Source organism: Cebidichthys violaceus, unplaced genomic scaffold (assembly GCF_023349555.1).
Source record: "Cebidichthys violaceus isolate CVI_PGR_0920_01 unplaced genomic scaffold, fCebVio1.0.p SCAF_8, whole genome shotgun sequence".
Taxonomy (NCBI): Eukaryota; Metazoa; Chordata; class Actinopteri; order Perciformes; family Stichaeidae; genus Cebidichthys; species Cebidichthys violaceus.
Genome location: NW_027176964.1, coordinates 14,350,072 through 14,362,907, shown reverse-complemented (window position 1 = coordinate 14,362,907; position 12,836 = coordinate 14,350,072). Strand labels below are relative to the sequence as shown.

General features: G+C 40.1%; 1 protein-coding gene across 2 annotated transcripts; it reads right to left on the bottom strand.

The window, feature by feature from the left end:
- Window positions 1–98: 98 nt before the first annotated feature.
- Window positions 99–12,626, bottom strand: LOC137865944 (amyloid beta A4 precursor protein-binding family B member 1-interacting protein-like). 2 transcript variants are annotated; one of them, XM_068701544.1, is made up of 13 exons: window positions 12,546–12,626; window positions 10,097–10,156; window positions 8,468–8,543; window positions 7,580–7,773; window positions 7,419–7,490; window positions 7,167–7,326; window positions 6,919–7,040; window positions 6,756–6,830; window positions 5,936–6,079; window positions 3,641–3,751; window positions 1,812–1,910; window positions 1,568–1,652; window positions 99–997 (listed from the first exon to the last, which is right to left on the bottom strand). In XM_068701544.1, exons 1-13 carry the CDS (start codon window positions 12,573–12,575, stop codon window positions 873–875), a joined length of 1,353 nt encoding a protein of 450 aa, XP_068557645.1. In that variant the 5' UTR covers window positions 12,576–12,626; the 3' UTR covers window positions 99–872. The 2 variants fall into 2 exon arrangements, with proteins under 2 accessions (XP_068557645.1, XP_068557644.1); XM_068701543.1 differs by lacking the exon at window positions 12,546–12,626 and adding an exon at window positions 11,470–11,529.
- Between the last annotated feature and the right edge of the window lie 210 nt (window positions 12,627–12,836).

Genomic DNA, 12,836 nt, shown 5'->3' with positions numbered 1-12,836 from the left:
AAAAACGCTGTCAAATATCGTTGAAGCTTATCTCAGAATCAATGTTTTTTGTTTTTTTTTAACTATCCACATAAACACAATCATACATACTTTGGGAATAACGGGCATTGAACACAAACTTTTATTTTGAAATGGATACAGACTTCCTATATGTTGTGAGGGGATTATTATCCAGAGGTAACATGTTCAGGTTTCCACACAGACAATGACTCAAATCAACAGTATTCATTCACTCAAAAAGAAAGTATCTAATCATTCATACGGTGAACGATTTGCCACTACATCCCATTCTTGATTGTATTTTTTCCATCATGAGGTAATCTTTTGTGAGAAAACAACTTTTTCTACCTAATGTATTTCTAGCTTTGCATTCAACTTGTGTTACGTGTCGGATACTGCTGAGGAACGTCCGCGAGCAGTTTGTATGTAAAGGATTAATTTATACTTTTTTTTTTTTTCATAGAGAAATCATGAGACAACCACTGATGACTTTGTAATGTTTACCACTTAATGTCTCGCATTTCAGGGCATCACAGGTCAAGGCGCCTTTCTTTGATGTGTGTTTTCTTAATGATGAAAAAAAATCAGTAACTTAAATGTTCATGGGAACAGAAACTAATATTTGTCTTCTCTCAGTTTGTACATATTATGTGTTCATTGAAATTTATGTACAGTCTTTTTTTAATAAACAGCTCATTGAAACAGTGAACATAAGTGTGTGCGGTTTGTGTGTCTATTGCATCATATTCATGTGACGCTACTACTGCACTTGAGCGCGTTACTAAAAACATATTATTGGCACATTTGTTCAGACATGTGCACAGGGAGGCTAAACTGGCTTAATCCAGGCTGAAGGGAGGGGAGGATGTGTCTCAAACGTGTGTTTGTCCAGGAGGAGGAGGAGGAGGGATGAAGTCAGGTGGTGGCTCATGTGGATAGTCCTCCACGTTTGTGGTTTTGGGTGGAGCCGGATCTGGCTGTGGGCTGTTGTATCTGGCTGTAAAGACAGATGAGAATGATTCCAGAGATGTGGTGTTTTAATAGTGGTATTCCTATTCTATATTATTTTGTTGAAAATGCCTGCTTTCCCACAGTTTTCTCTATTATTGTTTTTTTTTTTCAAAAGCAGCTGTATTCTGACCAGGGCCTGTCTGTATATACATATATATTACATGTATACATATAAAACATCTTCAAGTAACATGTTCTCAGACTGGTGTCATTTTGATTTTATTAGAGTTAAGACTAAATACATGCAAATGTTTTACTTTTAGGTTGACTTCTGTCTTGGAAGGAAAAGTCAAATCTAAACATGCACTTAAACAACAAACATACAAACATTGTATACTGACTCCACAAACAGCCAGTATTGACATAGCACCTTTTGAGGCCTGCTTTTGTCTGATTCAGAGGGCATTTTGGGTAATCATAGTGCTTAGGAGTCGCTGCAGTGTGCACTTACTACAAAAATCACACACAGACGTTGCAAAATGTCACTTTAAGTTTTAAGCTGAATGCAAAGCTCCTAGGAGATCACAACAGCTACCGTTGAAACGTGCAGACTCACCTTTGTGTGCAGCAGAGTGGAGAGGTTGCGAACTGGAGGCTCTCTTCATCGCAGCCTGGTAGTTGTCAAACAGGACGCTCCCATACTGAACACATAGACAGAGGACACACACTTAGCTGAAATGTCCATATTTGTTGTTTTAAAATTCCCAAATTTGAAGCTGAATTGCAAACAGATTTAATACATTTCTAATTTAACGGCTCACATTAAGGTGATTTGTGTTACTGACGGTGTTGAATCTGACCTTGGCTATTCTGATGGAGTTCACCCAAAGCAACAGTGTGTGTTCGTCGTCACAGCACAGGAACTTGACGTAGTGCGACTCTTTCTGGATGCAGGGATGCTGGGGAAAGAGTACATGCAGAGAGAACAGTGAGGTTAAAGAGCCATTCCCTTGATTTAATATTGCATATATATATATATATATATATATATATATATATATATATATATATATATAAAAAAAACAATGGTCAAAACTGATGCATCTCTGCTGCCGGTTTGTGTATTTGTAGTACACGTACGAGTCAGCAGAGGGCAGCTGATCCCAAACTGTTGCTGCACTGTGGACCTTCACTCATGACTATAACTGCTAAAACAGGACCAGACAAATATTTTCACTGGGAATGTGACACTTGATTAGTTAAATTAAAACTAAAACAGACACAAATTGGAAAACTTAGATGTGACTTTATTAGGAAATGAATTTCTTTGAAACAACAACAACAAGCTGCCAGAAATGCACATTGCAGTCACAAGTCGAATGGGCAAAACCGGTTGAGGTTTGTTGGTTTTTCTTAAGTCGTCTCACTTCCCCCCCAACATGACAAAGCTGCCATTGCCAGCCACACTTTTCATGTCTTCTGACAACTTGCTCTTTATCTGTTGATGCATAGGAGTGCAGTTAAGTAAAGTGCTCCTCTCGTTATCTTCAGCCTCCTCCCTCTCAATGTGTGCTCATGTTTGATGTAACCAAGCTGTTGTACCACAGAAAGCACCGTAGTGGATATAGTGGGATTTAACAGCGCTCATTGTCATGGTCCTGGGTTGTTTTTGTCATAGTTTGTTTCCTGTTTTATTTTGAAGTTCACTCCTCATGTGTCACGTTTGGCTTGACTTCAGCTTTTTGATCGTCTGCTCTGCCCTGATGAGCTTCACCTGTCCCTCAGTAGTCCTGCGCTCGCCTCACCTCCTGCTCACCTGTTGTCACTTCCTTTGTTAGTCACTCACTATTTATACCGCCTCAGTTCCTAGGCTCCTTATTGGTTTGTCATTGTTGCTGTCTAGAGTTTTTGTTGCTTGTTACCTGTCAACCGGTTGCTTGTTACCTGCCTGCTGGACCAACTGTCTACTGCATGGGCTCTTGTCTACTGTGAGACAAATTCTGTTACATGACAAAACACCACAAAGGGCTGCAAATTCTATATTGACCACCAAGATGTTAAACCTCTGCCCAACTGACAACTTCTCTGCTTTTTTCACTTCTCTCCTCCATCACATTTTTTATCTCTTCTGTCTCAAATACTTTGTTAATCTAAACTGCATGGCCAACGAGAGCCCAACACGGCTTCATTTAGTCATACACATGAACTGACAAACCTCTGACCATGTGACACAGAAAGGTTTGAGTGCAGGGTGATGATGATGAAGAACCAGAAACCTTTACAGCTCTATAAAGGTTGTCTGTGTTTGTGTTTTGGGGAGCTGTTTAACAGAAAACAAATGTAAATGTGTCTACCAGTAAATCACATGAAAGCGCACAAGCTCAATTTCAACATCAAGTCATGAATATGACATGGTTTGATTCTTAAAACAGTAAAAACCACAGATGATAGGTAGGATTTTGAAGAAGGATTTTGAAGAAAAAAATACCGGAAATAGGTGCTGCTTGTTATTTATAGTTTAAGATGTCAGCCAGCGTACATTTTTCTCTCTTCTCTTGTCAAACCAGGACCTTTTTTTTCCCCTCAATGACACAGATTAAAAATGATCCACTCGGTAGATTACACAAATGAGCTCTGTAATGCCTTTACCTCATTAAACTTTTAGTGATCACATTTTTTTTGAGCTTACCTTTAGCATGAAGCAGAAGTTGGTGGGAGCTCTGTATTTCTGTTTGTAGTTGTTGGTGGTGTAGATGTTGACTTTTTCAAAATGAACAAAGCAGACGAGGTCACTGATAGCCTGCCGGGCAGAGAAAAAAAAAAGCCAATCACCATCGTAGAAATATTATTATGTGGAAAATATTATACACTATAACAAAGTGTATAATATACAAATGTAGGTGTTTATGCATATGATAAATTAGTCTCTGGTTATCCTGCAAATGTGTTGAGCACAGCAGAGATCCTCTTAAGTGTCTGGAGGGAATAGTGGAAAATTATATTTAATTTACACACAAACATAGAAACGGTAATCAACTTTCTAGCGTTTCTAGCAACCTGCCAATCCAGAATAGCTCCACAGTGATATTTAAAATGTAGCATAAATTAGAGTGGTCTAAATACTGTTCCTCTATTTCATCATCATGTTGTGGAGATGAAATACATGTTCTCCATCTCATTGCATGGTAGGTATTTAAAAATGAAGACACTTCAAAGAAAACAAGTCAGCGCGAGGTCATTTGTCTTTAATTAATATTCAAAGAAAGTCCACAATGAAGCTCCACGTCAAGGGAAATATTTTGTTTTTCTTTCTAAAGCAATTCAACATTTCTTACATTTTTGATTTGAAACACATCGTGTTCACACATGAAACCACACAGACATCGATCCTGTGGTTTACTGGAAACTACAGAGTGAAGCTTGCTGGAAGTGGAGGGGACCCTAAGAGGATGACTGTTGCTTTTGACTTCTTCTGATCTCCCACCTTTGACCCCTTTTCTTCTTCCATCTCTTACCTTATCTCTAACTCGGCCTGCTTGAGGATCACAGCTCCATTATTCTCTCTACTTCATTTATGATAGTAGCTGTTGTGTTTTTTGTCTTTCCCCTGCCTACTGAACTATCCTCTCTAGATCGTCTGCTGCTTCGTTCTTGTGTTCTGACCTCAGAAGATTCCTGCAGCTCTCTTATGTTTGCGATTTGCACATCTGCTTCGCACAGTTTGCCCTCCATCTATTTCTTCCTCTTGGATGATTTTTTTTTTTTAGAGTCTGCATGGACGGCGTTTTTCCTTTCTGTCTCAGTGACTGAATGACTAGCTGCTCTTTAACAATGGCAAGGCCCCAATTCACACTGTCCATCTTCATTTCTCTGTCGCTCTCTCTTGCCTTTCTGCCTCTGCTACACGTTGGAGCTCAGATGTGAGCAATCATAGAATTCACAGGGGGAAAAAATCTCTTGTCTCTCTGTATAAGTACTGTTACCATACTTGCCCTGACAAGTTTTTCTCTTCTAATTTTCGCAGCTGTACAGTTGTTAACAGACTGCATGAAAAAGCGGATACCATTTGTCAACATTGCAAATGAATAGATGCACTGATGCATCTTAAAAGCACTTTGTCATGAGTCATAGTTGAGAATATCAATACCGCACTCATGTCTGCACGTCCAATACAACGCTATGGCTAGAGTTAGCAGCTGGTTAGCTTAGCACAAAGACTGTAAACAGGGGAAATAAGCTAGCCTAACTCTTTCTAAATGTAAAAAAATAAATAAACCCAAACAATATTCCCACTGCTACATTTAAAGATAATCATTAACATGTTATGTTTGTTAGTTTTCTACCTTTAGAAGTGTTTGATAGACAGGTTGTGGTTTTATAGGGGATTATGTGTGTCTGTTAGTTTAGCTAACGTTAGCTAAGCATGGAGAAACAACTAGCTTAGTGTAAAACCACAACTTGTTATTCAGACATTTCGTTTTTTAAAGGTATATACAAACAATTGTAACCCGTTAATTAATGAGATTTAGTTGGGTTTTTTTCAACCCTTGGAGAAAGCCTTTATGCTAAAATAAACTAATCGACTGCTAGCTGTGGCCTGTGAGGCGTTTACCAAAATGGCAAACTATTTCTTAAAGCGTATCGCAAGGAATGTAGTTAGTTTACGCACCTCTCTGATTGTGTCACACCTAAAATAACGTTATAAAGTTCAGGTTGTAATTTTAGACACAAGTAGACACTCACTTACAGCTATCTAAGATTAGTAAGAAAGTGAATAATATGCAAATAAAATCTTTATTCTTTATTCTTTATACTATAACTGAGTATTTACCAGTTTCACTTTAATGACAATGTTCGCTAGGCTTTGTGTCAGGAGGTGGTTTCACCACACAACTTGCTATATTACTAACTGTAATCTCCCACCTTGGTTGTCTTGAATATGATGTGGATTTTTTAATTGAAAAACGGATTTGATCTGCCATACCTTTGTCTTTCCCTTTGGTACATAGTAAATGCCCGAGGCCCTGAGCACGAAGTAGAGAGGTTTCCAAAGCTTTTTCCCATCTTCCTTCAGGTACAGCTTGCCCTCAAGATCAGGAATAATCAGAGTGGAGCCTCCAAAATGCTCCTACAGGGTCAAAGATTACATGCAAAACTTAAAAAAATAAGATACCTTTCAATTTGTAAAACAATCTACTATTAGTCAAGTCAAGTCAATTGATTAAGTCATTGATTGTGGTGTCTGAGTAGTCTGCAGGGTCTACAAGGTAAACGATTAGTTTTATTCTGGTTCGGCTAGGAAGCTTTTTGCCATCCATGATTTTACATTTTTTAATGCAGTTCAGGGGTTGAAACAAGATTGCAGGTGTCAGCGGGAGGTACAGCTGGTTCTCGTCTGCATACCACTGGTAGGGGATATTATATTTTCTTAAATATGGACCCTATAGCATGCACATAAAAGGAAAATAAAATGGGGCCTAATATGGAGCCTTGTGTTTACTCCACAGCAGATGGGTACAGAGGAAGAGGACACACTATAAATTCTAATAAAGGCTGATCTCTCTTGGAGGTAAGAGGCAAACCAGTGAAGAGCCTGTCCCTGACTGCCAACAACATGCTCAAGGCGCTCCAAGAGGATGGAGTGATTGACTTTGTCACCCTCAGGAGAGCAGACTCTGTGCTATGGTGGATCCTAAAACCTGACTGAAATTTGTCCAAGAAGGAGATGAGTTGAGATAAAAAAGACTATTTCCACAACGTTGGAATACATAGTTCCAGTGATATGGTATGGCAATGTAACTGACCTTGAGTAAGAGCTGTTTGGCTTGCTCGTTAATCCCACTCAAACATGCTTTCTTCTTCTTCCACATGTAAAATAACTGCAAAGTGAGAAAAGCATAGTTCAATTTACTGACTAAGCATTAAACAGAGCAATACAACGTTTGCAAGAAGAAAACTCGTACTCACTTGAGGGTCAGTGAACATCACATACTTCTGAGGTTTTGAAGCAAAATAGATTTTGTTTTCACTGACGCGTGTCCACGCAGACAGGGGCTCCACTAAGTGCTCATGGTCCTCAAATCCTCTTTCTGAAATGATGGGAAAGCATGTGGGCTGAAAACAGTGTCTCCTGCCTCTGTGGGTGATTTTTTTTGGCAGACCTATGTTTTCTGCATGTGATCTGAGTGCGTATGTACAGCATATGTTCATCTCACCAATCTGCAGCTCAGGGTTGGTCTCACACAGGCTCCAGTCGATGCTGCAGTCACAGTGTGTCTTCTCAAACAGCTTGTCCAAAACCTCTCGGACAGTCTGTCTCTCATCCACCATCAGTGTCTTGGAGCTGCCGTCACTCATCAGCACCTTGACTATCAACTAGGAGAGGCAGCCAGATGGGTTTAACGCTGGGTTTAACTTTATCTAGGACTGCTTAGTTAAGAGAAACTCACACAAAGCTGCTGACTTACCTTCCTAACTTTGGCTTCCTTCAGCTTCTCCAGAGCCAGTTTAATTTTATCTGCCTTTGTCTGGGGTTTGCTCTGGAAAAATAATAAGAAGAGGTAATCGGTTATTATTTTCATGACATTACAACTTTCTTTTTTATGATTAGCGACGTATTCTAGTTTACCATCTGCAGCCCTTCAGAGGATTCGGTAGAGTTCGATGGTGGAGGAAGGGCAGCTGCTGGCTCAGGTTCCAGAGCCATTGCTGAGCTGCTGGTCTGTTGATCTGCGGGGAGTTGCCCATCTGAGGTGGTTGATTTTGATCCGAGGTCAGTCACCAGAGCATCCAGGTCGTGGTCCTCCAGTTCATTAAGAGACTCTGCACAGAGATCAGGACACAGTTGTGGCCCGAAATGTTAGAGAAGAGGCCTTATAAAGGTACCAGTCCAGGTCCCTCAACATCACACTGATGACAAGATCCTCAGAGCCAGGCTAGCTGTTTCCCCCTGTTTCCAGTCTTTATGCTAAGCTAAGCTAACTGTCTCTTGGCCGTAGCCTCACATTTAACGTACAGACAATTTTGTCATCTAACTCTTCGAAAGAAAGCAAAGTTTATTTCCTAAAATGTCAAGTCATTTGTGTTGACACAACTCTCTCACTTTTGCATTGAATCAAAGGTAAATATTCATTGCTCATTCACTTTTGTTGAAGCAAGAGACTAGCTTGATTTTTGACCAAACTTCATTTTTTTCTCCTCGTAATTTTAACTTGATTTAATTTTTTTTTTGTATATCTAAATCCCCAAAACATTATGGTGTTTCCCAAACTGATATTTCTCCACTTCTATCCCTTCTGGTTGGCGTGACCTTCTGGCACATGAACAAACGTCACTCCCCGTCTCTCAACTGAAACCGTATCTCTTGAAAGACTTCCTCCCACACTTCTACTTCACACGTTCAGCCAGGGCAGCGTGACTCTTCGCTCTGTAACGTTGCTGATCTGGAGATTGAAGCGTTATCTGCCATTCTTGCTTTTGATGAGAGCGTCATTATCTGAACGAGCACTTACTGTACCGTTTAGGTCTGTGAAGCCAATGGAGAAGGAGCTGTCTGTCTGTGGGTCAGGGTCCACTTCTGCAGGCATTAAACTCTGCAACGTAAGAAATGAGATGGTAAATTAACAACACCTCACAGCACCCATGGTGAATGTATGTTTTGAAAAATGTAATTCCTTTGGTTGTTTTAAATTGCATTACACAGAAGTCATGTGGGCCATATGTGTCCTTGAACTGCTCTGAACTGTTTAAATACGTTACATGATGAGCCTGTTATTTATCAGTGATTGTTTCCCGCTCTTTTATTATGCTCTGTTTTCAAGCTGTTCCTTTAATAGAGAACATATTGCACTCAGCTCCTGCACAGAGAATAAATCATACACCAGACCATTAAGTACTGATTTTTCTAAACTGGGAGGTTGATCATGCTGGGGCTGCTGCTTAAATGACACCTCCAAAGTTCTTAAAGTCACGGGTAAAAAAAACAACAAAAAAACACTCCTTTTTGTCTTCTTGCTCCAAGGCAGTAAAGCAGAGAATGAACCCAATCAAGGCGATGAGTGGACTCACTTTAAATCCTTTTGTTTCTCAGACTCTGAGAGGATCTATGTTTCAATCAAAATGCTCTTCCTGCTAACTCTGTTGATAATCTGTGGAGTGGTGTTTGTCACTGAGAGGGCGCACGCCAAAATGACATATAGAGCCTTTTTTTTTTTTTCTAGTACGGCTGATGTAATGTTCTAGACTGATCCCGTTCTCGGGGCTGCACTCATTAAGCTTGCATAAAGAGATTTGAAATGGACAATAATGAATTGCGCCTCAGGGTTGCATCAGTCGGAAGAGTGTAATGTTTTTCTTGGCGAGCCGCAGTCGTATGATGAGCAGCTTATGTGTGCTTAAGGGAATCTGCAACGATCGCCTACGGTCCAATCCAGATGCGATGACTTCACTCTTCAGCGTCGCCTCACATTTCTCCGTCTGATGCTTCAGTTTCAAAACAAAGACTGCCATGTGTAATCAGATAATGTCCAGATTAGTGAGGTAAACATTGAGTGATTTTTCTGATTCACTTCTTGTAACCTGTTCCTGCTTCAAAAGCACTCATGGGAATAGTCGGCCAAAGAGTCTCAACTCAAAGATGTTTGATCTGTTGTTTCTCACAATTCCAGATTCATTTTACTAATGCATTATGGGATGTGTTGTACAAAAAGCACGGCAGTTTGGGTCGGACGGTCCACCAGTTTGGCCCAGATTGAAATACCTCAACTACTGTTCGATGACTGGATTGCAATGAAATTTACTGGAGCCATTCATGGTTCTCAGAGGATGAATCACCATGACTCTGATGATCCCTTGACTCCTCTAGCACCACCACGAGGTCTCTTCTATGGACATTCATTAGGATAAACTGTATTATTTTTGTCACCCTTTTACTTTTCAATGCGCCATCATCAGGTTTCTGACTAAATACCTACAAAACAAACTCAAAAAAACATTTGTTGGCCCCTTTAAATGTCTTTTAATTGTTCGGCAAATTAATCTGGTAAACATCATACCTGCTAAACATCAACATGATAGAGTTGTCACTGTGAGCATGTTCTGTTGATGTTAGCATTTAGCTCACAACAGCAGCTGCTGTACGACTCACCTTAGAGAGATGATCTATCTCTCCAAGCAGGCTGCTGAACATGGCATCTATGTCGTCCATCTGAGAATGTCACAGCAAAAACATTTTAGATGTGAGCTGCAGTACAGGGATCAAACACAGTGTAGGAAGTGACTACATCAGTAGCATTAGGAACTGAAAAACCTTGAATAATTTCAGTTCAGTTTAATTTCAGTTTCTACCGGCACCAGCTGTTGAATAGCTTGTCATTCAGCAAACAGAACAGTTAGGAAATAAACTCTATAACAACATTTTTGTGGTATAGAAATAAAAACACTCTTGGACTCATGCATGCCCATGCACATATACAGTTTGGATATGTCTGTCATAGTTGTAAAAAAACAGATAAACAATACGCAGAAAGAGCTTAATCACTCCACACAGAAAAAAACCCCCAGAAATGTGATCTCTATTCCTAGACATGCAATGCAATGTCATTGCCATTTCTCCACAAAGTGACAAAGCAGCGTGTGTGGCAGGTATCAATAGTTTCCATGTTGCTCTGGCGGTGAAGTTGCACACATTGTTTTTTTCACCAGTTAACCAATGACCTTTATCTTCAGTAAACTGTGGAGCGAGGTGGTTTGAGAACAACTCTGCTGAGTGTGTAAAGAAAGCAAACACACCTCACCTCATCTGCATCATTTGGGTCCACATCATCACTAATAATCTGTGACTTATGGATGATCGCTCAAACCGAAGTACATCACATTCTTTGTATTTGATTTTGATAATTTCTGTTTGGGAAAACAAAGGGCTTCATTGAGATCAAAGATTTTTATCAGGAAAAACTTGATGGAAGTCTTGGTTTGACCATATGGAGGCCGTACCGTGCCAGCTTTACTGTCAATAATACATCTCGCATGTGGAGTGGCTTAAAAAGCAAACTGAAGAATGAGCTCCGTTCATCTTGCCAACTATTTGAGACCGTTGCTATGTGTGGTTATCAATAATAATATACTGTAAAGCTGGAAACAGCAAATGTAGAGGCAGTATTGGTGGTAGGATTTACAGGATTGGCAGCATAGTTTGACGTGCTGGACCACCCAGTGCCTTAGAAAGTGACTCCAAGGGTCCTGACCAAGCTTCAGTACGTGACGAGGTTATAGATTCTTTAATACTATACGTTTCTTCAGTTTATTTAGTTTTCTCAGTACTTGCTCAGACAGTTGGATCACATTGTGATATAGGTGAGTGTATCAGAAAGAGTGAATTCTCAGAAGTAAAAATCCGGGTGACTCTAAATATGCGACGAGCTACAGCAACCATCTGTTTGGCTTTGTTTAGCTTCTTTACTCTGATACGTTTTACACATTAAAGCTGCAGCTGGAAGTGTGCAAAGTGCATATTCTGACCTGTACACGGAAACTCATCTGTAGTGTTTGAGACATTCATTAATTCAGAGCCTCTGTCCTGCTGTCTGTCTCTTCATGTACCACTTGTTCTTCTTCATGCACAGTTATATAAGTATACACACACACACACACACACACACACACACACACACACGCATGCAGCCTAATGTGCATACTGAAGTACATTCAGTATAAAGTCCTGCCTGTGCTGTTCAGTCTCAGGCTGTGTTTATGCTGAGCAGTAAACAGAACATCCATTAAACTGTAATGAGGTGGAGGGGGAAGTTGAGAGGACGGTAGTGGCCTAAGTACTGCTTCCATATGAAAATGCATTTTGTTAATCAAGAAAGCGAACTTTACCTTTGTGGTCTCTCAGGACTTCTGCCTCACATGTGTGAAAGTCAACCCTAACTTCTGTTTCTGTAACTTCGTTATTATACGGTATGTCTGTTCAATTCCTGGCACTCGACAGTGATCCCTGGCATGTGCTCATCAAAAGCCTGCATTACAAAAACCACCATTTGTTTATATGTGCCATGCTCTCATCAGGCATGTCAGATTGTTGCTGCCGTCTCCCACTGTGGTCTCACGCATCAAGAAAACAAGGAACGGCCAGGAGACAGACGGACGGACGGGCGACATGCGGACGGGCCAAAAAAAGGCAAAAAAGCGATTTATGGAGACTTATATGCATGAAAGGAATCACAAAGCATTGCCTGTTGACAGTAAACCACCATGTTTTCTCTTCTCTTGCGGTCGAGAGCTTCTTACTGTTTTCTAATTAGTTGCACAACCATCCATTGGCGGCTGTGAGAGGACATGTGTTTGTCCTAAACAAAGCTGATGTGGCTGCTCAAGTATTTAACTCTTAAAGGGACCAACAGAAAGGATATTATATACAGTATATGTATGTATATATATATATATATATATATATATATACATATATGTACATATCTAAATATTACATAATAGATACTGTTAGTATATCGATTTAGTATACAGTTTCCATAATACATATCTATCATTCATAAAAGTCCTTAAGAAAAACATTGACTATTATTTCAAGTTCTTACCTTCTCTGTCTCTTTCACACATGGGAGCATCACAGAGTGTGTGTGTGTGTGTGTGTGAGTGTGTGTGTGTGTGTGTGGGTGCTAAAACGCTCAAAGGTCAGTCTATAAGAAGCCACTTGAACGCGTGACTTTGCCTGCACTGCCTCTGCAGATATTAGCTGAACTTCCTGTGTTATCAGGAAGTAGATTAAACTGCGTTTCTACTAAAGCAGAGTGAGGTTTACTTTTCTAATTATGTGCCACAGCTACTGACCATGACGTTCTTCCACCTTCTCTTCATTTCTCACACTC

What these genes read in the sequence shown, in the direction of transcription:
- LOC137865944 (XM_068701543.1), bottom strand. Translation starts at nt 11,505, where the DNA reads ATGTCTCAAACACTACAGATGAGTTTCCGTGTACAG. An exon ending in AGATGAGTTTCCGTGTACAG is followed by an intron (nt 10,157 to 11,469) that starts GTCAGAATATGC and finishes TGACATTCTCAG; the next exon opens with ATGGACGACATAGATGCCAT. An exon ending in CCACTCTGCTGCACACAAAG is followed by an intron (nt 998 to 1,567) that starts GTGAGTCTGCAC and finishes CTGTCTTTACAG; the next exon opens with CCAGATACAACAGCCCACAG.